A 25,041-nucleotide genomic window follows, 5' to 3' on the forward strand; every position below is an offset into this window, starting at 1 on the left:
AGTAAAAGGAGTCCTATATTGACATAACCTGAAAGGCCGCTCAGCAAGGAAGAAACCACTGCTCCAAAACCGGCATAAAAAAGCCAGACTACGGTTTGCAACTGCACATGGGGACAAAGATCGTACTTTTTGGAGAAATGTCATCTGGTCTGATGAAACAAAAATAGAACTGTTTGGCCATAATGACCATCGTTATGTTTGGAGGAAAAAGGGGGAGGCTTGCAAGCGTACTTCCAAAGTTGTGGCAAAATGGCTTAAGGACAACAAAGTCAAGGTATTGGAGTTGCCATCGCAAAGCCTTGACCTCAATCGTATAGAAAATATGTAGGCAGAACTGAAAAAGCGTGTGCGAGCAAGGAGGCCTACAAACCTGACTCAGTTACACCAGCTCTGTCAGGAGGAATGGGCCAAAATTCACTCAATTTATTGTGGGATGCTTGTGGAAGGCTACCTGAAATGTTTGACCCCAGTTAAACAATTTAAAGGCAATGCTACCAAATACTAAGTGAGTGTATGTAAACTTCTGACCCACTGGGAACGTGATGAAAGAAATAAAAGCTGAAATAAATCATTCTCTCTACTATTATTCTGACATTTCACATTCTTAAAATAAAGTGGTGATCCTAACTGACCTAAGACAGGGCATTTTTAATAGGATTAGATGTCAGGAATTTTCAAAAACTGAGTTTAAATGTATTTGGCTAAGGTGTATGTAAACTTCTGACTTCAAATTTATATTGCACTGGTCATCCCCAAAGCCAACACTTAATTTGGCCGCCTTTCCTTCCAGTTCTCTGCTGCCAATGACTGGAACGAATTGCAAAAATCTCTGAAGCTGGAGTCTTATATCTCCCTCTCTAACTTTCTGCATCAGCTATCAGAGCAGCTTACCGATCACTGTACCTTTACACAGCCAATCTGTAAATAGCACACCCGACTACCTCATCCCCATATTATTACTTACCCTCTTGCTCTTTTTTGCACCCCAGTATCTCTACTTGCACATCATCATCTGCATATCTATCACTCCAGTATTAATGCTAAATTGTAATTATTTTCGCCTCTATGGCCTATTTATTGCCTACCTCCCTACTCTTCTACATTTGCACACACTGTACATAAATCTTTCTATTTTTATTTTATTTTGTGTTATTGACCGTACGTTTGTTCATGTGTAACTGTGTTGTTTTTGTCACACTGCTTTGCTTTATCTTGGCCAGGTGGCAGTTGTAAATGAGAACTTGTTCTCAACTGGCCTACCTGGTTAAATAAAGGTGAAATAAAATACAATAAAATAAAAAAAACTATTGTAACAAGGCACACCCTGTCATTAACAGCTGGTCATTTTCAATTAGTTTATTTCTATTGTACATATTGTATTTTCAGCTTTTTGAAGCTGGTGTACTAAACCGAAAGTAAAAGATGCAAAAATGAAAGTTAAGACCGGGAAGCATAGAAATAGCGCACATATTTTAGACTTGCTTTCAATGAGAATGACAGATATGTAACTCATATTTCTATGTGAATTTGGTCTGGTTGCCCAAAAAGTTACATATTGCAGCTTTAATGTAACGTGTAGTGACTTTTTGTATTACTTTGTAGTTACAATGTAACAACCTTTGCAAACAATAGGCTAACCAGGAGAAAATAAGGAGACAGGAGAAAATGTTTCATTTGGACTTATCTTTAATGGATTTGACAAACCATTCAAATTCAATTCCTCATATCAGAATCAATGGAATAACTATTTTAGTTAGCTTTACCACTCTGTGTTAGTATGTTTTACTAACTAGGATTTCCACATTACTCACTAAAGTAGCTAGCTAGCCAAGCACTGGCACAATGTCAACACGTTTTCCAACTCGGTCAATAAACGTTACTAAATCGTCATAAAACTCATGAAACATTTAGTTAACAATGTTATTTCATAATTTTTGACACTTACATTGCACCTTTGCACGTTACAAACATATTAAAACATAAATTAAGAGACAGAAATGGCATGTGGCTTCCATTTTGGCTGCAGAGGAGAGTGTGAGAGGTCAGTGTGATGTCACTACCTGGTGACACCCCAGCGTTCCTCTGACGTCTTGTTTTCCTTCTTTTGAATGTGCAAACACTGTAAGTCACTAAATAGTGAACAAAAAAGGTTAACAAAATGTTTATTGAGTTTTTGTTTTTTAGGATTTTGGAGAAGTTAGAGTTCACCAGGAATAAAAATGAAAGTGATATGAAAATACCTCCTCCACCTCCACCCCACTTCCTCCAGTGCTGACTCCATATTGTTGAGCATATGCATTGTGATGCCACATCTCTAGAGTGATGTTGACTCATAATGTAACCCTTCAACATTGTTTCTCACCCCCCTAGCACCCAACAACACATGTGATGACAACTCCTTCCGTTGCCACAACAAAGGCTGCGTCCCCCTGCGTTTTGTCTGTGATCATGACGATGACTGTGGGGATGGATCTGACGAGTCACTTGAATGTGGCAAGTAGATTTGTTGCTTTGTCTTCATTACCACAGAGTAATAACTGAGTAATAACATTGTATTACATTATAAGAGTTAAAACTCATTAAGACCTTACTGTAACAGAAAATTAGTTGGAAGTAGAATGCCTTTACAGTAATCTAACTCGGATCTGCAATGATGTGTTGGCCTGTGTGAGTGTCAGTTAGTGAGGCTGCAGCGCTCTCTTTGTCTCTCTGTGTCTGCAGAGTACCGGTCCTGTGGACCTGAGGAGTTTCGCTGTGGGGACGGCCGCTGCCTGCTGAGTGCTCAGTGGGAGTGTGACGGCTACCCGGACTGTCCTGACGGATCTGACGAGCTGCCCCTGAACCTCAAATGCCTGGCTGCAGGTAATGTAGTCTACTGCTGTTAGTACTTTCTGGCTGCAGGTAGTACAGTTGACTGCTGTTAGTACATTCTGGCTGCAGGTAGTACAGTCTACTGCTGTTTGCTAAGATACAGGTACTGTCTGCTGCTGTTTGGTTCTCTATACAGTACGAATCTATCCATTACTGTCAGCAGTCTAACTAATAGAGGATAGAAACCAAAGGTATGAAGACTGTACGAGTAAAACTTTCTGAATAGCATTCATCTGTTGATCTTGGAATCTTGAATAAAGTTAATCTGATTTACCAAAATGCAGTATAAAAAAATAACAGTCGGAAATACTTTTTGCTTCACCATTGAGTTATAAATTACCTTCCAGGGAGTCTGTGCAACGGTTCATTCTTCATGTGTTCCAATGGACGCTGCATCTCTGAAGGGAGTCTGTGTGACAAGAAAGACGACTGTGGAGACAGGTCCGATGAGAAGAACTGCAACGTGAACGAGTGTCTGAATCGCAGAGTCAGTGGCTGTACACAGGACTGTCAGGAACTTCCTGTTGGATACAAGGTAGGAATCACCACACTCGGGCCTTGATACGTAACTTGGACAACTACACATGGGCCAGTATACACAGAATCATAATCAAGGTTAGTTTTCCTTTCCTCAGGTTTTATAAGTTCTTGATATCCCATCCTTAGTTCTGTCAAAGACAGATTGATAGGTGGACAGTTGTAACACGCAGGAGGGTTTGCAGGTATTACCAATAATAATGTAGCCAAAACAATAGAAACGTTTTAAATAAGTACAGAATGTCACGTCCTGACCAGTAAAAGGGGTTGTTTGTTATTATAGTTTGGTCAGGGCGTGGCAGGGGGTGTTTGTTTAGGGTGTTTCGGGGTGTTTTGGTTTATGTTCTATGTTAGTGTATTTCTATGTTCGTTCTATTTGTTCTATTTCTATGCATAGTTTATTGGGTTGACCTTCAATTGGAGGCAGCTGTTCCTCGTTGCCTCTAATTGAAGGTCCTATTTAATAGAGGTGTTTTTGTCATGGGATTTGTGGGTAGTTGTTTCTCTCTATAGTCATTCTGTCCTTACGAGACTGTTTTTTTGTCGTTGTGTTGTTTAAGTGTTTTGTATCACGTTTCTTTTATAAATAAAGAAGAAGATGAGCACTTACATTCCCGCTGCGTTTTGGTCCACTCCATACAACGAACGTGACACAGAACCTGAGTTTAATCAAGGAAACTGTATTGTTTCTGAAATATTTTGTATGCAGAAGCCTATAACACAGCACTGGTAAAGTGCCAATATTATTATCTCCTTATTTTCATGATTTAAATGATTGATTATGTTGTGCCTGAGGCTATATTAGGCTTACACACACAAGCTAAAAACACACAAACACAGTCAAGCAAGCAAGCACAGTCAATTCATCACAGAGTAAGGTTATACACACAGTACAGTAGGATCCTATCATCATATTGTATACACACCTATGCTATGGATACAAGTGATGAAATATGAGTAAATGGTTTTGGGAAGGCTTCCGTACCAGCTGTCCAGGAGCGTGTTTGTTTGCTGGTCAAAGAGAAAGGCTGTGTCTCAAATGACACCCTATTCCCTAGTGTACTACTTTTTACCAAAGTCCTATGGGCCCTAGAATAGGAATATGGTGCCATTTGAGCCACAGCCAGAGAGAAGGACAGTTCTGCTGAGTGTTCTGAGGGGTGACTGTGCTATTCTGCTGTCTGGCCTGGATCCAGGGCACGGTCGTCGCTCCGGGGTGACCCCACAGCCATCAGAGATGTCAGAATAACACACTCTGACCCTCACTCTGGGTTCTCCCCTTACCCCCTCCTTGCCCCCTGCTCTCTGCATTAAAAAGTGACCAACAAGGATAGAGTAAAAAAGTATTCCCTGACCTGGCTGTCTAGAGATTGAAGCATAACAGAGCTGGATGACCAGAGAGCACATCAACAGAGACCACTAGCTCATCCATCTGGCCTGAACAGATATATCAGCAGAAAGGCCTAGAAGGTTAGAACTGTAGATCAGAGAGGAATTTAAGCAGTGGCCAGTAGCAGCTGATACAGTTATTTTGGGCTGGATTTGCTGAATGGCAGCAGTTTTATTGTATTTTGTATTGTTCTTGTGCCATGACATGTAGGTCATCATACTGATGCCAGTGGTTTTTATTGGTCTTGTGTTGTTTCGTGAGTAGATGTACTGGCAAATTGAGAAGTTAGATTTAAGTGAGTGTTGTTACAATTTCAAATTGTAGCTGAATGTCCGTCTGTCTCTGCAAAGCATTTACTGTATCAACCAGCTGCTGCAATATCTTGAGGAAATAGACTACAATTTGTTAAATTTGTCTAGGCTAAAATATGCTCCATTACTTTTCTGTTTGTGTGATGATCAGTGCAAGTGTTGGCCTGGATTCCAGCTGAAGGATGACGGGAAAACGTGTGTGGACGTTGATGAATGTTCCTCCAGCCTGCCCTGCAGCCAGCGTTGCATCAACACCTATGGATCCTTCAAGTGTCTGTGTGTGGATGGCTACGAAGCCCTGGAGCGCAGCCCCAACACCTGCAAGGCTCTCTCAGGTAAGGATATTCACGTCTTGGTAATTAGCTTGTAGTTTATTAACCTGCTGTCCATCAGAATGGTTCTCTAGTGATGTACAGTATTTCACAAGAGATGTTCTGAAGGATGTTTACCTATTTAGTACTGTAGAATACCAGTACTGTACTGTAGTCTGATGGAATGGTTCCAGTGACACATTGGATTCCAGTGTTTTTTGTTTTTGTTTACCTTATTCTAAAGGACATTTGTTTGTTCTCTTCCTTTCAGTGGAGGAACCTTTTCTCATACTGGCAGATCATCATGAAATCAGGAAACTAAGTGTGGATGGATCAAACTACACCATTTTGAAACAGGTAAGAGGAAACCATATATCCACAAGATAATATAGAAAACATATCTACACAAGTGAAAGTATTTGTTTTAAACTGATGCCAAAATATGCATATGAATCTTAGTCTGTCTGTCACTCTGTTTTGGAAAGATAAGACCGTCTCAGGGTAAAATGACAGAAACCAGAAGATCAAGTGCACACAATTAGATCTGTAACCGTATCTGGTTTGCATATATTTATCCCTGTCAGTAAGATTACCTTGCTACTACCCTGCCATGTTGCATTTAGTTAAGATTTTACATTTGAGTCATTTAGCAGATGCTCTTATCCAGAGCAACTTACAATTAGTGCATTCATAGTTGTCCTTGTCTTGTGTTTCACATGTCTCTGATTCATCTGCTGACTTTGACTGTTAATGAGAGAGGGGGAGAGAGAGAGAGAGAGATTAAAACCGGATCATGAAATGGAACCGTGAAACCTTAATGGTGCAACAATTAAGATCCGTATAGTGACTCATCTGTTATAACAAGTGGCCCACAATACTGGCCCGTTGAAAACACCCTCATTTAGCCCTGTTAATACACTCTGCCTGCAAAGTGAGTCATTATCTAAATCAGTTAAATGTAGTCTATTTAGTGTCTTCTTTGTACTAAGTACTGACACTTTTTTGTATGTCATTGCCTAGCAGGTAGCCTAGCGGTTAAGAGAGTTGGGCCAGTAACTGAAAGGTCGCTGGTTCAAATCCCAGAGTCAACTAGGTGAATAATTTGCCGATGTGCCCTTGAGCGATTAGCACTTAACTCTAACTGCTCTGGATGAACGAATCTGCTAATTTACTAAAATGGAAACTGATAAATGTATGGTATATTGCATTTAATGTCATTGTAGAAAATACTGACACCTTTTCATGGATCACTGCCTAAGCTAATTGAATCATGTACGGTATCTTGTTTGTATTTAATTTATATTAATTTCAAAGTGCTCCAGGTTACTTAGATACAGGTATAGTTATTTGGAGAGATAATGGACTTTCTTACAGCAAAATGTTTACATTACTTCTCATTCCTATTTCATAGGAAATATCAGAAGCATTTTTAGCAGAGATATACATGGTCTAGGTTGCCTAGCCTGACCTTGTTATGAAGATATGATAGTTGAGATGTTGTCAGAAGAGCCACAGCTGCTTGCTTCTTACAGAGAGAGCTTTGTATTACAGTATATACCCTGTGTACCATCTACGTTTAGGAATTACATTACATCATTTTGTCATTCTCCAGTTTGTCAACCTTCCAATTTCAATGTGATTCTTCACTCGCCCTCCCTGTGGGGGAGTCGACCTGCTCGTGTTGATTGACAGTGGGAAATAGTGTTAGTGAGGTCCCTACGGAGAATCTATTTCAATCACGGTTAGTTCTCATCACCACTGTCATGTTAGCCACTTGAATCCCAGGTTCATTTTATGAGTCACACACTCTGAGAATAGAGTTTAACTTGGGGGAATTCTATAGGGGCCTATTGAGAATCATCTCTTCCTCCTGACTCTGTTGAGTGGCCTGGCTGGCCTCAGCAGCAATCATTCACTTTAATCACTATGTTAGCATTAATAGAAGCTGAAGTGGGGGATCTGCATATGGCCATCTCTACTAAGTAGCACTGCTGTATTACTGTCTGGCTGACACTCCACTGACCTCGTGTCAGTGTATCAAACCATTACATGTTCAATGTAAGTCATGCCACTAATGATTTTATGTAAATCTGAGATGATGATCCAATCAGCATATTACAGTTATTAACCCTTTTCATCAGATGGAATGTATCTGGACTTAATCACACTACAAATGCAGTTGAGTCATCTTACCATATCCATAATTTTCATACAATTAGGCCTACAATATACTTTATTATGCCTGATGACAGGCCTACATACAATAGTCTACTTTGGACCTCTGTTTTTCTCCCCCTTTGTATTATTAAATGTAAGAGATTGAGTCCGCCCATATGCAGTCCTTTCCTCCAATGAGCTGTTTGGCCTTAAGAGCTGCTCTGTCTGAGAGAGAGGAAAGAGAGTGCTCCCCTAGAGAGGTCCCTAAGGATACTGGCACAGGCTGTCTTTGAGGGTGTTGATGATCTGATGAAGATGTCTAGTACAGCCTGTCAGATTCTCCAACACCTTATCCTGGCACCTGCCGTGCAGCCCAGCAGAGGAGGTGCAATTGTTAAGGGAGTGTTTCCTATCTGACTGACAGGGGGTCTTCTGAACATGACAGCAAGAGATGTACCTCACTCTTATGTCTTTGATAGGATAGGGCTTCTCTTGGTAGTGCTTCAGTTTTCACTGGGTTTAAGAAAATAGCTGAAGACAGTCACTGCATTTCGCAGGAGACTCATGCATGCTTTTACTACAAGCAGGCTTGACTACTGTAATGCTCTCCTGTCTGGTCTACCCAAGAAAGCCATTGGTCAACTGCAAAACATACAGAATGCTGCAGCACGGGTACTGACCAAGACCGGACGGAGAGCACACATTACACAGGTTTTAAAGTCTGCACTGGCTGCCTGTGAGTTTAAGAATTCATGTTAAGATTATTTTATTGGTTTTTAAATCAATCCACGATTGTGCACCCCAATACATGTCAGACATGCTTTTAAGTTATGTAACCAGTAGGTCTCTCAGGTCATCTGGCACTGCCCTTTTAACTATCCCAAAGCCTAGGAACAAGAGGCATGGAGAGGCAGTCTTTAGATGTTATGCCCCCAGCCTCTGGAATAGCCTGTCAGAGAACCTGAAGGGGGCCTTAACTGACATATTTAAAAGAGATCTTAAAACACATATTTTTAGCTTTGCTTTTCCTTAGCGTGCTTTTTAGTTGTTTACTTAGTTTCATTGTTTTGTTTTTTATCTTGTTTGATGTGAAGTAAATATTTCAGCATTTATTTTCATTGCTCATTTTCCTGTCCACAGCGTCACCATGTGACCAAACTGAACTATATTCTACAGGTTAGCTAGACTCCTATCCCCAAGCGTGTGTGCCAAATTTCATTACTCCCAGTTAAACAGATATAGAAATATAAACATGTGCCCATTATAGCGCCACCGTGTGGTTGATCACAATGTCCTTGCATTGGTTGAGTCTTGACTTTGTTTGGAACATGTGCATCAAGTTTTGTCACAATATTAATATTTTGTGTGTGATTTATATGCATTTATGTGCCAGACCACGACCAGGTGAATGTTTATTGGTAGAGTGGAGACCATGTTGTGTGAGATGCTAGCTTGGAAAATATTGCGTTGAGAGACCTTGGGCCAAAAATGCTGTATATGAAGTTTCGTGCAGATCGGTCATTCGGTGCCAGCAGAGTAGCATTTTAAGTGTTTTTTTTCACAAATATTCAATATGGCGTCTTTGAGGCAAGTGTGTTCCTTATGAGTAGAGAGACCTATGTACCTATTTGACTCAAGTCAAATGGGGCATGCCATTGCATGAGAGGGTGTGATTCATGGGCCTTTACCATCATGCCAATTTGCACCCTCCCAAGCCATCTCACAGCAGTTTGTATATTTCACCAAATCTTTGGAGAACCAGAATAATGAACATCAACAAATACAATAGGGTGTCAACCAGCTTCGCTGCTTGCAACCCAAGCTAAATCTAAATATGTTGACCGGCCAGTATGTGTGGATTACTTACATTTGTGAATCACCCACTTCCAGAGTCTCACTGAAGAAGATGCCCTCACTTACAGTATACATATAGTGCTTTCGGAAAGTATCAACACCCCTTGACTTTTTCCACATTTTGTTATGTTACAGCCTTATTCTAAAATAGATTAAATCGTTTTTTCCCCTCAATCTTCACACAAAAACCTATAATGACAAAGCAAAAACAGGTTTTAAAATTTTTTTGTAAATGCGTAATCATTTTTTTTACTGAAATATCACATTTACATAATGTAAGTATTTAGACCCTTACTCAGTACTTTGTTGAAGAACCTTTGGCAGCGATTACAGCCTTGAGTCATCTTGGGTATGACGCTACAAGCTTGGCACATCGGTATTTAAGGAGTTTCTCCCATTCTTCTTTGCAGATTCTCTTAAGCTCTGTTAGGTTGGATGGGGAGCGTTGCTGCTCAGCTATTTTCTGGTCTCTCCAGAGATGTTCGATTGGGTTAAAGTCCGGGCTCTGGCTGGGCCACTCAAGGACATTCAGAGACTTGTCCCGAAGCCACTCCTGCGTTGTCTTGACTGTGTGCTTAGGGTCATTGTCCTGTTGGAAGGTGAACTTTCGCCCCAGTCTGAGTGCTCTGGAGCAGGTTTTAATCAAGGATCTCTCTCTACTTTGCTCTGTTCATCTTTCCCTCGATCCTGACTAGTCTCCCAGTCCCTGCCGCTGAAAAACATCCCCACAGTATGATGCTGCCACCATGCTTCTCCGTAGGGATTGTGCCAGGTTTCCTCCGGATGTGACGCTTGGCATTCAGGCCAAAGTGTTCAATCTTGGTTTCATCAGAGCAGAGAATCTTGTTTCTTATGGTCTGAGAGTCCTTTAGGTGCCTTTTGGCAAACTCCAAGCGGGCTGTCATGTGCCTTTTCCTGAGGAGTGGCATCCATCTGGCCACTCTACCATAAATACCTGATTGGTGGAGTGCTGCAGAGATGGTTGTCCTTCTGGTAGGTTCTCCCATCTCCACAGAGGAACTCTGGAGCTCTGTCAGAGTGACCATCAGGTTCTTGGTCACCTCCCTGACCAAGGCCCTTCTCCGCCGATTGCTCAACTTCTTGCTCCCAACTTCTTCCATTTAAGAATGATGGAGGCCACCATGTTCTTGGGGACCTTCAATGCTGCAGAAATGTTTTGGTACTCTTTCCCAGATATGTGCCTCGACATAATCCTGTCTCAGAGTTCTAGGACAATTCCTTGTCCTAGAGTTTTTGCTCTGACATGTACTGTCAACTGTGGGAGCTTATATAGACAGGTGTGTGCCTTTCCAAATCATGACGAATCAATTGAATTTATCACAGGTGTACTCCAATCAAGTTGCCGAAACATCTCAAAGATGATAAATAGAAACAGGATGCATCTGAGCTCAATTTTGAGTCTCATGGCAAAGGGTCTGAATATTTATGTAAATAAAGTATTTCTGTTTTTTATTTTTAATACATTTGCAAAAATTTCAAAAAAAGTTTTCGCTTTGCCATTATGGCGTGTTGTGTGTACATTGAGTATTTTTTTTATTTAATCATTTTAGAATAAGGCTGTAACAACAAAATGTGGAAGAAATCAAGGCATCTGAATACTTTCTGAATGCACTCTACTTTCTTACTGTTCTTTGCATTACTGAAGCAATTTTATGATGACGTACCACTTAATCACAGCTTTTATTTACTCTTTATTCTGCTTTTAAATCTTGCTTATACTCTGAATTACGCTCAATTGCAATTCAAAAATCTATTTAACTTGTGAAAAGAGTACTTCGGGTAGCATTTACCCTTTATGTTCAATTTTGTGTAGCTTCTTATATATGTAGATTTGGTTCATGGGGGCATTGTTCATGTCTGACTATTTACTGTTTGTTTCCTGCATATGTTTCTATGTGGCTTGTGTATGTAATGTCTGAACTGCAGTAAGATTTTCCTTTTTTAGGACAATAAATGTCAATTGAATCTAATACTTTCTCACTTGTATCTACAGGGCCTGAACAATATCATTCACATAGACTTTGACTACAGGAAGGAGTTCATCTACTGGATCGACTCTTCCAGGCCCAGTGGACGGAGGATCAACAGAATGAGACTCAATGGGAGTGACCTTAAGGTACTGCTGCTAGGGGGGTAGTCAATGCCCCTGAATGCCCCTACCATATGCTACCTACCTTATGCTATTTTACTCCTGAGAGCTTGCTCCCATGCCCCATGCCCCATTTCCCTCTCACCATCCTCTTATGCCCAGCTGGCTTCTTTTATGTAGATGAGGATCATCCTGCAGTGCACACTGCGGTGTGAATGAACTTAGTTCACTCTTCAGTTGTGTCCCAATGGTACCCTATACCTTATATAGTACACTGGTCAAAATGATGGGCCCTGGTCAAAAGTACTGCACGATAAAAGGAATAGAGTGTCATTTGGGATGCATAATTCAATGGATATAGAGGTTGTAAATGTCATTGCTCCCAGTTGATAATTGATTCATTTCATCCTGTTTATAGGCAGGCATCATAATGGACTTGTATCATTCACTGAGACAGTAAACAGAGAGGCAACACTGTAATCAATACCTATTAACAATACAACAATTAGCTGAACGCAACAGGTCTGTAACATAACAGCTTTTCTCTGGCTTAATCATGGAGGTCCGTTCGGGTCATGGGATTGGAGCCCAGAACACACAGACGTCACAGGAACACCTGGTGGCCGCCCCGTCGCTCCCCGTTCTCTCAACTCATTAGAATTAGTGTGTGGGGGGCAGGAGGCTCATTCAGCTCAATTACACCCAGCCTGTGTCCCAAATGATATTCTTGTTCCCTATGTAGTACACTACCTTTGACCAGGACTGATAGGGCTCTGGTCAAAAGGGTGCCATTTTGGATACTGACCCAGTAGTTCTTGTTTGCCACACTGCCAACACCACCATGCCACCCTGCCACGGATCAGAACCAGCTAAAGGGTTTGAGATAGATCTGTAGTTTTAGCATGGGGGTTAATTAAGAGAACAGTGACTAATGCGGTTGATAGTCTAGCAATAGCCTAACAATATGACTTATTTTATGGCAAAGACAGGGAGAAGGCAAAGCTGGGGATTTGTGCTTGTGTACTACAAGGCAAGTTAATCCCCGTTAAATGAAGAGCATATGTTTCTTCTCTTTTCAGGCATGGAAAATTGTGTTATTTTTTTATTTTTTTTAGATGTAGCAGTACCATATTTAGACTTACAGGAAAGGATGAGCGTTTTTCTACATACATTAATGTTTTTTCTTTGGCATTGTTTGACAATGCAATTTAGACAATTATGTTATAAATAGACCTCTGGGTTATAGGTACTGTTATAACTAACCCTAACCCAACATTTTAAGTAAGAAGTAGGTACATCTGTTGCTATAGGGTAATGATGTTAGGGACAATATAGGATGAATCCCAATAATTGTTTGCCAAAATAATAATGCTTGCCAAATATGTAATTTTCCTGGTTATAGGTAACAATCCTTCGTATGAACTGCCTCCATTATTACACATATTATTTGTTAATTGTGGAAATAAATTAAGATATGCAAGATTTGTTGTTATATATACAGTACCAGTCAAAGGTTTGGCAGAGACTAAAATAAGAGAGGTCATTTTTGATTATGTCATCCAATTAAGTCAGGCAAGTCAGTTAAGAACATATCCTTATTTTTCCAATGACAGCCTACCCCAGCCAAACCCAGACGATGCTGGGCCAATTGTGTGCCACCCTATGGGACTCCCAATCACGGCAGGATGTGATGCAAAAAAAATTCTAACCAGGGACTGCAGTGACGCCTCTTGCACTGAGATGCAGGGCCTTAGACCACTGCGCCACTCGGAGCCCAATAGCTGGCAGCTTCATTAAATAGTACCCGCAAAACACCAGTCTCAACGTCAACAGTGAAGAAGCGACTCTTGGCCTTCTAGGCAGAGTTGCAAAGAAAAAGCCATATCTCAGACTGGCCAATAAAAAGAAAAGATTAAGATGGGCAAAAGAACACAGGCACTGGACATAAGAGCATCCCGGAGTCGCCTCTTATTGTTGAGACTGGTGTTTTGCAGGTACTATTTAATGAAGCTGCCAGTTGAGGACTTGTGAGGTGTCTGTTTCTCAAACTAGACACTAATGTACTTGTCCTCTTGCTCAGTTGTGCACCGGGGCCTCCCACTCCTCTTTATATTCTGGTTAGAGCCAGTTTGTGCTGTTCTGTTAAGAGAGTAGTACACAGCATTGTACGAGATCTTCAGTTTCTTGGCAATTTCTCGCATTGAATAGCCTTCATTTCGCAGAACAAGAATAGAAAGCTCTTTGTTTCTGGCCATTTTGAGCTTGTAATCGAACCCACAAATGCCAATGCTCCAGAAACTCACCTTGTCTAAAGAAGGCCAGTTTTATTGCTTCTTTAATCAGAAACAGTTTTCAGCTGTGCTAACATAATTGCAAAATAGTTTTCTAATGATCAATTAGCCTTTTAAAATTATACATTTGGATTAGCTAAGACAACGTGTCATTGGAACACAGGAGTGATGGTTGCTGATAATGGGCCCCTGTACGCCTATGTAGATATATATATATTTTTTTATCTGCCATTTCCAGCTACAATAGTCATTTACAACATTGATGGGATGGCGCATCGCTGCAGAATGCTGTGGTAGCCATGCTGTTTAAGTGTGACTTGAATTCTAAGTAAATCACACAGTGTCACCAGCAAAGCACCCCCACACCATTACAACTCCTCCTCCATGCTTCATGGTGGGGACCACACATTCAGATATCATCCGTCCACCTACTCTGTGTCTCACAAAGACACGGTGGCTGGAACCAAAAATCTCAAATTTGTATTCATCAGACCAAAGGACAGATTTCCACTGGTGTAATGTCCATTGCTTGTGTTTCTTGGCCCAAGCAAGTCTCTTCTTATTGGTGTCCTTTAGAAGTGGTTTCTTTGCAGCTAATCGACCATGAATGTGACGTGGTGAGGTGGAACCTGGATCAGAGAAGAGACCAGACGAGGAGTCAGTGGTTAAGGATAAACATAATACTTTACTCACAGGATCACAGTACAAACAAATCTCGAAAACTCACTCAGGAAACGACCGCACACGGTAAAAAATTCAAGCTCCTGCAGAGGACAACAGAGAAAAAAACCTCTTTTAACAGGTCAATCATAATGAATAAATAGGACACACCTGAGTGTTGTTCATGTCTCTGCTGCCCTCTGGTGACCGGTGGAACCATGACAATGAAGGGCTGATTCACGCAGTCTCCTCTGAACAGTTGATTTTGAGATGTCTCTTACTTGAACTCTGTGAAGCATTTATTTGGGCTTCGATTTCTGAGGCTGGTAACTGTAATGAACTTATCCTCTGCAGCAGAGGTAACTCTGGGTCTTCCTTTCCTGTGGCAGTCCTCATGAGAGCCAGTTTCATCATAGCGCTTGATGGTTTTTGCAACTGTACTTGAAGAAACGTTCAAGTTTTTGAAAATGTCCTCATTGACTGACATTCATGACTTAAAGTAATGATGGACTGTCGTTTCTCTTTGCTTATTTGAGCTGTTCTTTCCATAATATGGACTTGGTCTTCTACCAAATAGGGCTATCTTCTGTATACCACCCCTACCCTGTCATGACAACACTGATTGGATGAAATGCATTAAGAAGGAAAGAAATTCCACAAATTCACTTTTAACGAGGCACACCTTTTAATTGATATGCATTCCAGGTGACTACCTAATGAAGCTGGTTGAGAGAATGCCATGAGTGTGCAAACCTGTCATCAAGGCTAAGGGTGGCTACATTGATTTGTTTAACACTACTTTGGTTACTAAATGATTCCATTTGTGTAATTTCATATTTTTGATGTCTTCACTATTATTCTACAATGTAGAAAATAGCAAAACATAAAGAAAAACCCTTGAATGAGTAGGTGTGTCCAAACTTGACTGGTACTGTATATATTTTTTAAATAACTGTTTACAATCGAGGTGAGGGTGTTGGAAATGCTTTTGGCAGTTTATCTGCTTCTGTTATGTGGGTGGCACTGTGTGCCCTTTTTAAAGGATGGGTCCAAATATCCCAAAGGCCCTAAGATAGAGGTGGACAGGGATGGTCTGCCAGACAATCCAACTTTGGATGGAGGGAGGTTTTATCGGGTTGAATAGTGGAGAACAATTGGAGGTTTACTCAGTAGCAGTGCAAATACTATGGTACTGCTACAGTATATGGACACTCAGTCATTATGGTAATGTCTTATGGTAAGTTTACAAACATATATTATGATAAATAGAATTGACACTTGTATCTCATTATGGTAAATGGTGAAATAAGTATAGCCAGTTGTAATTGTACAATTTTAGATTAAGTTTTGTGGAATAAGATTTGAGTTGGGAGAAATATACTTCTTCCATGGTCAAAGAAACTCAAAAGGTGTGATAATATTAATTAATAATCATTTTGATCTAGCAAATTGTTCAAACAGATCTGCAAGGTAGATGGATTATTTTACATATGTTATTGGACCATAAACAGATTTGTACATTTAATCAAAGCCTATTGGATGACAACTTATTTTTAACCAGAACAAAATAATTTATAGCTGACTTATTCCAATATAATATACAGTAGGTACAGCAGATCCCCTTATTGTGTTGGACACTTTTAAATGTGCTATGCAATTAAATACTGATATTTTAAACAAAAGCAATTTTGGTCAAAATAATTCATATTAACAAAGGAAATAGAGACCAACAGTACAGTGGATAGCAATAAAAACTGTACAATAGAGGCATAGAATACGTTAGAGGAAAACTAATAGAAATGGAGGAACTTATTTAAGAAAGATTAAGTGTAATATATTATAAAAATATAGCGAACTGTATGGAATATAGGGAAAAGTGCATCAAATTCCTTTTTAATCTTCAACATTTTAAATTCTTTGAAACTTGTTACAAATTACTGAATCACCCATGATTAACCAAAGGATATTTTGAAAGAGGAAGCAAAGTCCACTAACCAAAGTTAATTGTAAGGACATTTTTTCTATTAATAATGTAAATTTAACAGCTGTACAGAAAGATTCATGTGAAGACCTGATTACAGAGGATGCATTTCTTGATGCAATTAAAGCTTTAAGTCGGGGTAAACTCCAGGGCTGCATGGCATGCCAGTTAATGTATATCAAACTGTTTTTTAATGTACTCAGAGGACCAATATTAGCATGTTTTAACCACTCCTATAATAATTGTAGATTATCAGATACTCAACAAGGTCTGATTTCATTATTACTGAAACAGGACACAAGTGGTAAATATAAAGATCCAGCCCATTTAAAAAAATTGAGGCCCCTTACACTTCGGTGTTGTGATGTAAAATGCATAGCGCATAGAAGTAAACAGGTATTGTCGGATATTATTCATCCTAATCAGACAGGTTTTTTACAATGGACAATACATTGGAGATAAAATATAGGACAAGTACTGGAAACAATAGAACACTATGAAAGATCTGGGAAACCAGGTCTGGTATTCATAGCTGACTTTGAAAAGGCTTTTGATAAAGTGCGACTGGAATTGATATATGAATGCCTGGAATATTTACATTTTGGGGAATTTCTGATACAATGGGTTAAAGTTATGTATAGTAACCCTAGGTGTAAAATATTAAATAATAGCTACTTCTCAGAAAGTATTAAACTGTTAAGAGGAGTAAAACAAGGTTGTCCACTATCGGCATATCTATTTATTATGGCCATCGAAATGTTAGCTATTAAAATCAAATCCAACAATAATATTAAGGGGCTAGAAATCCCAGGGCTTAAAAAGAAAGGTGTCATGGTACACTGATGATTCATGTTTTCTTTTAATCCACAATTTGGATCCCTCCACAGCCTCATAGAAGATGTAGATAATTTTTCCAATCTCTCTGGATTACAACCAAATTGTGATGTGTACTATACACAGGCAGTGGCAGTACAGGTAGATGAGGAAAAGGAGGTAGCCGGCAGCAGCAAGTCGAGACACAAATTAGTTGAGACGAAGGTGACAGCTAGCAGCGATCAACCAGCCAGCCAGCCAACAGTGGCTTTTATTCCACATGTCACAAATAAACCAACTTGTATATGATTTCATTTGCCCTAAGTGTCTACACACTGGACTGAAAATCACTATAGACCCCACCAACCAGGGATTCTGTAATTCTGTCATGATAGAATATGCGCACTGTGAAGGTGATCGTGATGCATTTAGGAGGAGTGTTTACACTTCCTCCAGGCTGCATGAGTGCTCAAGGGGAGATGTGGCATTTGACATAAATGTGAGGATGGTTCTTCTAGCCCACAAACTTGGACTTGGTTATGCTGTACTTAAGAAAATAAGCAAAGTTCTAGGGATTTCTTCCTTGCATCTCAGCTCATATCAGAGACATAACAGGAGAGTGACAGGTAAATGAAAGTGGAGAGTAGCACATTATTGTCAGGTGACTTGCTGTGTATAGATTTCCTTGCTCCAGCAAATGTATTTAAAGTGAATAAACAGAGTGATAGGAAAATATAACTATACAATGAGACTGTCGCATAGGCCTACAGTGTCATATGGCTGTAGCCTACTGTGATTACTGAGAAATTAGCTTTGCATAAAGTAAATACATGTTGATATGCTAATATTTACATAGGGTAACATGCTGATATTTAGTCATGCAGTTATGACTGTAATGTCGACAGACATCATAATAAATACTTTAGTTGCAGAGACTCAGAGAGGGCCACAGTCAATGGAGAGTGCTGCAAAGATAATTAGAAGAGCATATGCAGATATAGACCCAGACATAGCAGATTTGCTGGATGAGGATGCCATCATAGACATTCATGTTTCCTTTGATAGCACTTGGCAGAAGAGAGGATTCACTTCCAACTACGGGATAGGTGTGTGCATAGACATTGTAACAGGTCTAGTGATAGACTATGAGGTGTTGTCTTCATACTGCCATGCATGTGTGATGAAAAGGAAAAGTGGAATTAGTGAGGAGGAGTTCAGGGAATGGAAGGATTCACATGCAGATGACTGTGCTCCAAACGTCTCAGGTTTGAGCAAAGCAATGGAGCAGGAAGCAGCTAAACGCATGTGGGCCAGATCAGTCAGTCGCCACCACTTTCGTTACACCCAGATGCTCTCAGATGGTGACAGTACTGCATACAAGGCAGTTGTCAAATTAGATCCCTACCCAGGCATTGAGATAGGGAAACTAGAATGCATCAATCATGCCCACAAGAGGATGGGAACAGCGCTTCGTAAACTTAGTTCAGAGAAACACCTTGGGGGAGAGGTGTAGGGAAACTCGATGCACAAAAATGTAAGTCTGCAAGACTTTTACAGGGGTGCGATTCTTGATAACCAGGGTGATGTAGAGGGCATGAAGAATGCTATCTGGGCTGGTCTTGTCCATTCCATGTCATCAGACAAAATCCCTAATCGCGGTAGATGCTCGTCATCTTGGTGCTGGTACCAGCGAGCCCTAGAAAATGGTGAAGATCTACCCAGTCACAAAAACCATGGAGTCCATACTTTTTTTAATAGAGAGGTTGCCCAGAAAATGGTACCTCTATATCATAGGATGTCAAATGATAACCTTCTCAAAAGAATGCAGCACAGAGGAACCCAGAATGCAAATGAATGTCTGAACTCTGTAATATGGTCGCGATGCCCCAAAACTGTCTTTGTGGGCAAAAAAAAGCCGCATTGACGCAGCAGCCAGAATGGCAGTAGCCACCTTCAATGAGGGAGCCACTGCTATATCAAATGTGATGGACAATTTGTGGCTTGACAGCACTTTGGTGACACTGGAAGCAATCAGAGAGGAGGATGCGAGGCATGTTGTGAGAGATGATGCTGCTTCAACAGATTGTGCCAAGCGTAGGCGCAGGTCCCATGACAAAGTCAAGAAAGTAAAGCGGCACCAGCAACATCTCAGAGGGCCTTACATATGGGACAGGCATAGCTGATTAATGTTCTGTACATTTCAACAGCCATACAAAATCCTTGTAAGTGACAAGTTGAGCAAAGTGATATGAGAATTTGCTCAAAACTGCATATTTGCCCAACAGACCAGTATTCAAAGCATACGCTCTATTGCTTGAAACAAATTTATTAAACGTGCTAATTTATTTTCTAAAAGGTATATTTTATGTTTGTCACTTTAGAAGTGATATAGGAATAAGAGTTTAATTAATGTGACATAAATGGTCATATTTATGGAAAGTACATTTTAATTGCATTAGCCTATCTTTATCGGCCATTTTCTCAAAATGACACTCAAAGCGCCAATTAATTTTTCTCAGTCTTCCAAGGACGTACATTCACATTATTCCACACACAGGTTCTTAGGTCTTATAGTCAGACTTTTACAGAGGCTTTTTTTAATATCTTGTGTCATTTTATCTGTAAATATATGCAAAATATGCATCCGTCATACATGTGAATAGTGTTTTTTAAATAATTCCATGAAAATACAATATTTTGATAAACTGATCTGTAAAAGTCTGACCATTTCAGTGTCTTATCACAATAAAAAAAAATCTATCCAAACTGGTTCTCTAGCAGATTGGTAAGAATGTCTCACCCAATGTTCAAGACTATACAAAGACTACCGTTTTTCAGTTATTTGAAAATGAAATAATCTCCAAAATATCACTTTTTAAAACAAGACAGAGGAAGTTAGTAGTTTAACCTACCAGAAAAGACAGAACAAATATTACAACAAATATGGTTAAACTCAAATATACTAATTGATTAAAAAAAACAACATTGTTTTGGAATATAGTTTTTTTAATCAATTAGTATATTTGAGTTTAACCATAATATTTGTTGTAATATTTGTCCTGTCTTTTCTGTTAGGTTAAACAACCAACTTTCTCTGTCTTGTTTTAAAAATTGCTCTGGCAATTTCCTTTCTTTTCGGCGTCAGACCAATGCCTACTTCTCACTTGAAACAGTTTTTTGTTTTTAATTATATTGTGCTGACAGAACATCCTAGATCTTACCTACCTTTCCAATAACAGCCCTTAGCAAGCCTCCAGCGTGTGCTCCTATGGTCGTTGACTCTGTTCAAACAGGATGTTAAAGCATAATTAAAGGTAATCAGAGGCAAAAGAGGTGATTTGTAGTCAGAATACATGTCAGAGCCAAAGGCAGCGCCTCCAGTGAGATCTACATAATAATGGAGCCAGCCCACCTAAATGTAAGACAGAGAACACCATTATGTTGGCTCAGTTATGTTTGAAATACTTAACATCTTTTATCTTGATGGTGATTATAGTTCTATACTCATTGTCTATAGTCAGCAGGTGTGAATTTGGACATCTGTGGGTGGTTGAAATACTGAGAAACCTCTCTCTGAAGACCATTCAGAGGGGAAAGGGTGTTTCACATAAAGGCAATTCTATGCCATTTAAAGAACCATCAGAGGCATCCATGTTGTGGTGTACTTTCAAAATGGTAAACAAGCACAAACAACACTTTCTTGTTGGGAGGTAAAGAGTTTCTAGGATTAGAGGTGATCAAATATGTTGTGTGGATTCATCAGATTAGTGCGTTTTTATATACAGTGCATTCAGAATGTATCCAGACCCCTTCACTTTTTCCACATTTTGTTACGTTACAGCCTTTTCTAAAATTGATGAAATCGTTTTTTTCCCCTCATCAATCTACACACAATACCCCATAATGACAAAGCAAAAACAGTTTCTCCTATTCTTCTCTGTAGATCCTCTCAAGCTCTGTCAGGTTGGATGGGGAGTGTCGCTGCACAGTTATTTTTAGGTTTCTACAGAGATGTTTTATCGGGTTCAAGTCCAGGCTCTGGCTGGGCCGCTCAAGGACATTCAGAGACTTTTCCCGAAGCCACTCCTGCATTGTCTTGGCCATGTGCTTAGGGTTGTTGTCCTGTTGGAAGGTGAACCTTTGCCCCATTCTGCGGTCCTGAGCGCTCTGGAGCAGGTTTTCATCAAGGATGTCTCTGTACTTTGCTCGGTTCAACTTTCCCTCGATCCTGACAAGTTTCCCATTTCCTGCAACATCCCCACAGCATGACGCTGCCATCACCATGTTTGACCATAGGGATGGTATTGGCCAGATGTTGAGCAGTACCTGGCTTCCTCCAGATGTGTTTCTCATGGTCTGAGAGTCCTTTAGGTGTTGCCATTAGTCTTGGTGGTTCCAAAGTTCTTCCATTTAAGAATGATGGAGGCCACTGGGTTCTTGGGGACCTTCAATGCTGCAGATATTTATTGGTACTCTTCTGTACCTTGACACAGTCCTATCTCAGAGCTCTACGGACAATTCCTTCGACCTCATGGCTTGGTTTTTGCTCTGGCATGCACTGTCAACTGTGGGACATTATATAGACAGGTGTGTGCCTTTCCAAATCATGTCCAATCAATTTACCACAGGTTGACTCCAATGAAGTTGTAGAAACATCTCAAGGATAAATTTCGAGTCTCATAGCAAAGGATCTGAATACTTATGTAAATGAGATATTTCTGTTAAAAATGTTGTATTCATTTGCTAAAATTTCTAAACTGTTTTTGCTTTTGTCATTATGGGGTATTGTGTGTAGATTGATGAGGGAAAATGTAATTTAAGCGATTTTAGAGTAAGGTTGTAACATAGCAAAATGTGGAAAAAGTGAAGTTGTCTGAATACTTTCCGAATGCACTGTATAAAATAAATACAATTAATACAGCATTGTACATTTATTGATGCATTCCGCGCCCCATGCAAGGCATTACTTGCAAGGCATTAGACAGATGATCTGCAGTTACCAGATGCCCAAGCTGCAAAACCATAAACATGTGGAGATATCAACACTTTTTGAATATATGGTAAAACATTTTTTTTGGGGGGGGGGGCTGTATCTGTGCATGAGTCTTTGTACAAAATTTTACAAAATAAGTAATTCCCACATGAGGGACAACTCAAGGAGATTAACCTTCAACATTCATAATCTTGTTCAGTACATGAGAGCAAATTTAGTCATGACAGCCACAGTTTTCTTATACACAGGAGTTTACAGGTTTTTGCTAACACCTAATTCAAATAATTGGGGTCTAAATTGAAGACTTGCACACAATGCAATCCCCTGGGACAGAAATCACGTCTGTGTTTCAGAATGAGCTTCATAAATTACGATGTCCTGACAAATCTGCATGATAAACAACAACATGGGTGAATCTCTTTCTATCTAACATTGCAATGTTGCACACTCCTGAATAATGTCCTAGGATATAGTGATTATCCTATTGGATGGAAGGTTCACAACAAATTCTTTACATCTGCACAATGTCAGGTTGGGATTTCCTTCAACCTGGAACAAGCTGAGACAAGGGGGGAGAAATGAACCTCACTGCTCAAAGTTCAGGGCTGGTTCAAGTTGCTAAAGCCACAACTGTCTTTACAATAAAATTTCATCAATAATTGATTTTGTTATATATAAATCTCCCGTTTGGCATGTCTCTTGTAATCCGGTTCACAGCAGCACTGACGGATGTGTTGACTTGACAAGTGTGTCTGAGTTTTGAACGACCCTTCACCCCCTTTTGTTCTATGCTGGCTGAAGACCTAGCTAGGCAGTAACTAGCTAACACCAGACACATATGAAAGGGGAAACATACAGTATAAGTATCTTTGCCATAGATGAATAAGGTAAACTTTTCATTATATTTGCTGACACCCTATAGTCAAATTTTGGCACCAGTAGAATAGCATCTAGCTATATAAATCACGCCCTCTCTGCAAACACTGCTTCTCCGATGTTGGTTACAAGGCAGAACTTACTTAAATTAGGTTAGAGAATATCATGTTGCCATTGGTGTATTAAAATCAGGGTTAACGTGATGTTACCTTTTTCCCTTAATAATAAATCTAAGTGTTTGACATGGGGGAGGGGACGACTAACTTTATAATCAAACTTATCAATGTAGAAGTAAGTCATTTTTCAGACTTTGGTCATCATCCTTTGATCTGGTTTCCTTTTAAATATCCTCCAATTTCATGAAAAACATGATTTTGACAGTTGATGACCTTTTAAATCAATGCACAAGAATAGAGGGGCTAGCAGAATATCACAGGCTCTACTTAATGTGTTGAATATTAACCACTTTCTCCCTGTCTTTTTACCTTCTTCTGATGGAAAACAAAATCTGTTACATTTTGGAGACTATTTAAAGCTCCAGTTTAGTCTAAATTACTGCTTAGGGTACAGCCTAGTCACCTTGGCAAGGCTATATTTCTCTTGCAAATGATGATAAAGAAGACCTCAAAGTGCATCATGTCCTTTAATGGCAGATTGCATGGGTGTTCTTGGGTTTTAAATAGTGTTTCAAAGTACCAGTTTCATGTGCCAGCTGGCACTATCATTGTTTATTCAAAACAACTGCTTTGCTAATTCAAAAGCTGCCTGAAATGAGAGACATTGATTGAGAGTTACTGTAGGATTCTACCATCATTAAGATGAGGTTTTTCACTTGTTTCAGGCATTAATCATATAATGAGTGTTTAGTTTGTTGTTGTCATTGTCTCTGCTAGTTGTTTATACCCCCCTCTCCTTTTCACCAGATAGTCCATCGTACGGCCGTCCCCAGTGCGCTGGCCCTGGACTGGATAGGGAAGAACCTGTACTGGTGTGACATCGAGAGGAAGAGCCTGGAGGTGTCTAAAGCTAACGGCCTGTACCCCTCTGTCCTGGTCAGCACTGGTATCAGGAACCCCACTGACCTGGCCCTGGATCCACAGTCAGGGTACTCTATCAGACACTTTGACCTCTATCCTCTGACCTCTAACCCCACTGACCTGGCTCTCGATACACAGTCTGGTCACTGTATCAGACACGTTGACATATGTGTATATCCTCTAACCTTTGACTCAAACATGTATGTTACAGCCAAATCCAGAAGCAAGGTGGTGACAATACTGAGTCTACTTTTACTTATCAGGGTTTTTCCAATTAAGACCATTAACTTAAATTATCAATCAAATTTCAATCAAATGTAATTATTAAGCCGTTCTTAAATCAGCTGATGTCACAAAGTGCTGTAAAGAAACTCAGCCTAAAACCCCAAACAGCAGCAATGCAGATGTAGAAGCATGGTGGCTAGGAAAAACTCCCTAGAAAGGCCGGAACCTAGGAAGAAACCTAGAGAGGAACCAGGCTATGAGGGGTGGACAGTCCTCTTCTGGCTGTGCCGGGTGGAGATTATAACAGAACATGGCCAAGATGTTCAAATGTTCATAGATGACCAATCAGGGTCAGATAATAATAATCACAGTGGTTGTAGAGGGTGCAACAGGTCAGCACCTCAGGAGTAAATGTCAGTTGGCTTTTCATAGCCGATCATTCGGAGTATCTCTACCGCTCCTGCTGTCTCTAGAGAGTTGAAAACTGCAGGTCTGGGACAAGGGAGCACATCCGGTGACAGGTCAGGGTTCCATAGCCACAGGCAGAATAGGAGAGAGAGAAAGAGAGACTATTGCAACATAAATACTGGAGGGTTCGGGAGACACTGTGGCCCCGTCTGACAA

General features: G+C 40.1%; 1 protein-coding gene across 1 annotated transcript in view; it reads left to right on the plus strand.

The window, feature by feature from the left end:
- Positions 1-25,041, plus strand: part of lrp1bb (low density lipoprotein receptor-related protein 1Bb) — a 319,979-nt gene that overhangs the window by 248,911 nt on the left and 46,027 nt on the right. The window contains exons 53-59 of the mRNA XM_082969228.1: positions 2,371-2,493; positions 2,722-2,862; positions 3,219-3,406; positions 5,261-5,444; positions 5,692-5,777; positions 11,446-11,568; positions 24,079-24,260. Coding sequence (XP_082825354.1) covers positions 2,371-2,493; positions 2,722-2,862; positions 3,219-3,406; positions 5,261-5,444; positions 5,692-5,777; positions 11,446-11,568; positions 24,079-24,260 — 1,027 coding nt within the window. The remainder of the gene's footprint in view (positions 1-2,370; positions 2,494-2,721; positions 2,863-3,218; positions 3,407-5,260; positions 5,445-5,691; positions 5,778-11,445; positions 11,569-24,078; positions 24,261-25,041) is intronic.

The sequence above is a fragment of the Salmo salar genome, chromosome 25 (genome assembly GCF_965601325.2).
Source record: "Salmo salar chromosome 25, fSalSal1, whole genome shotgun sequence".
Classification (NCBI taxonomy): domain Eukaryota; kingdom Metazoa; phylum Chordata; class Actinopteri; order Salmoniformes; family Salmonidae; genus Salmo; species Salmo salar.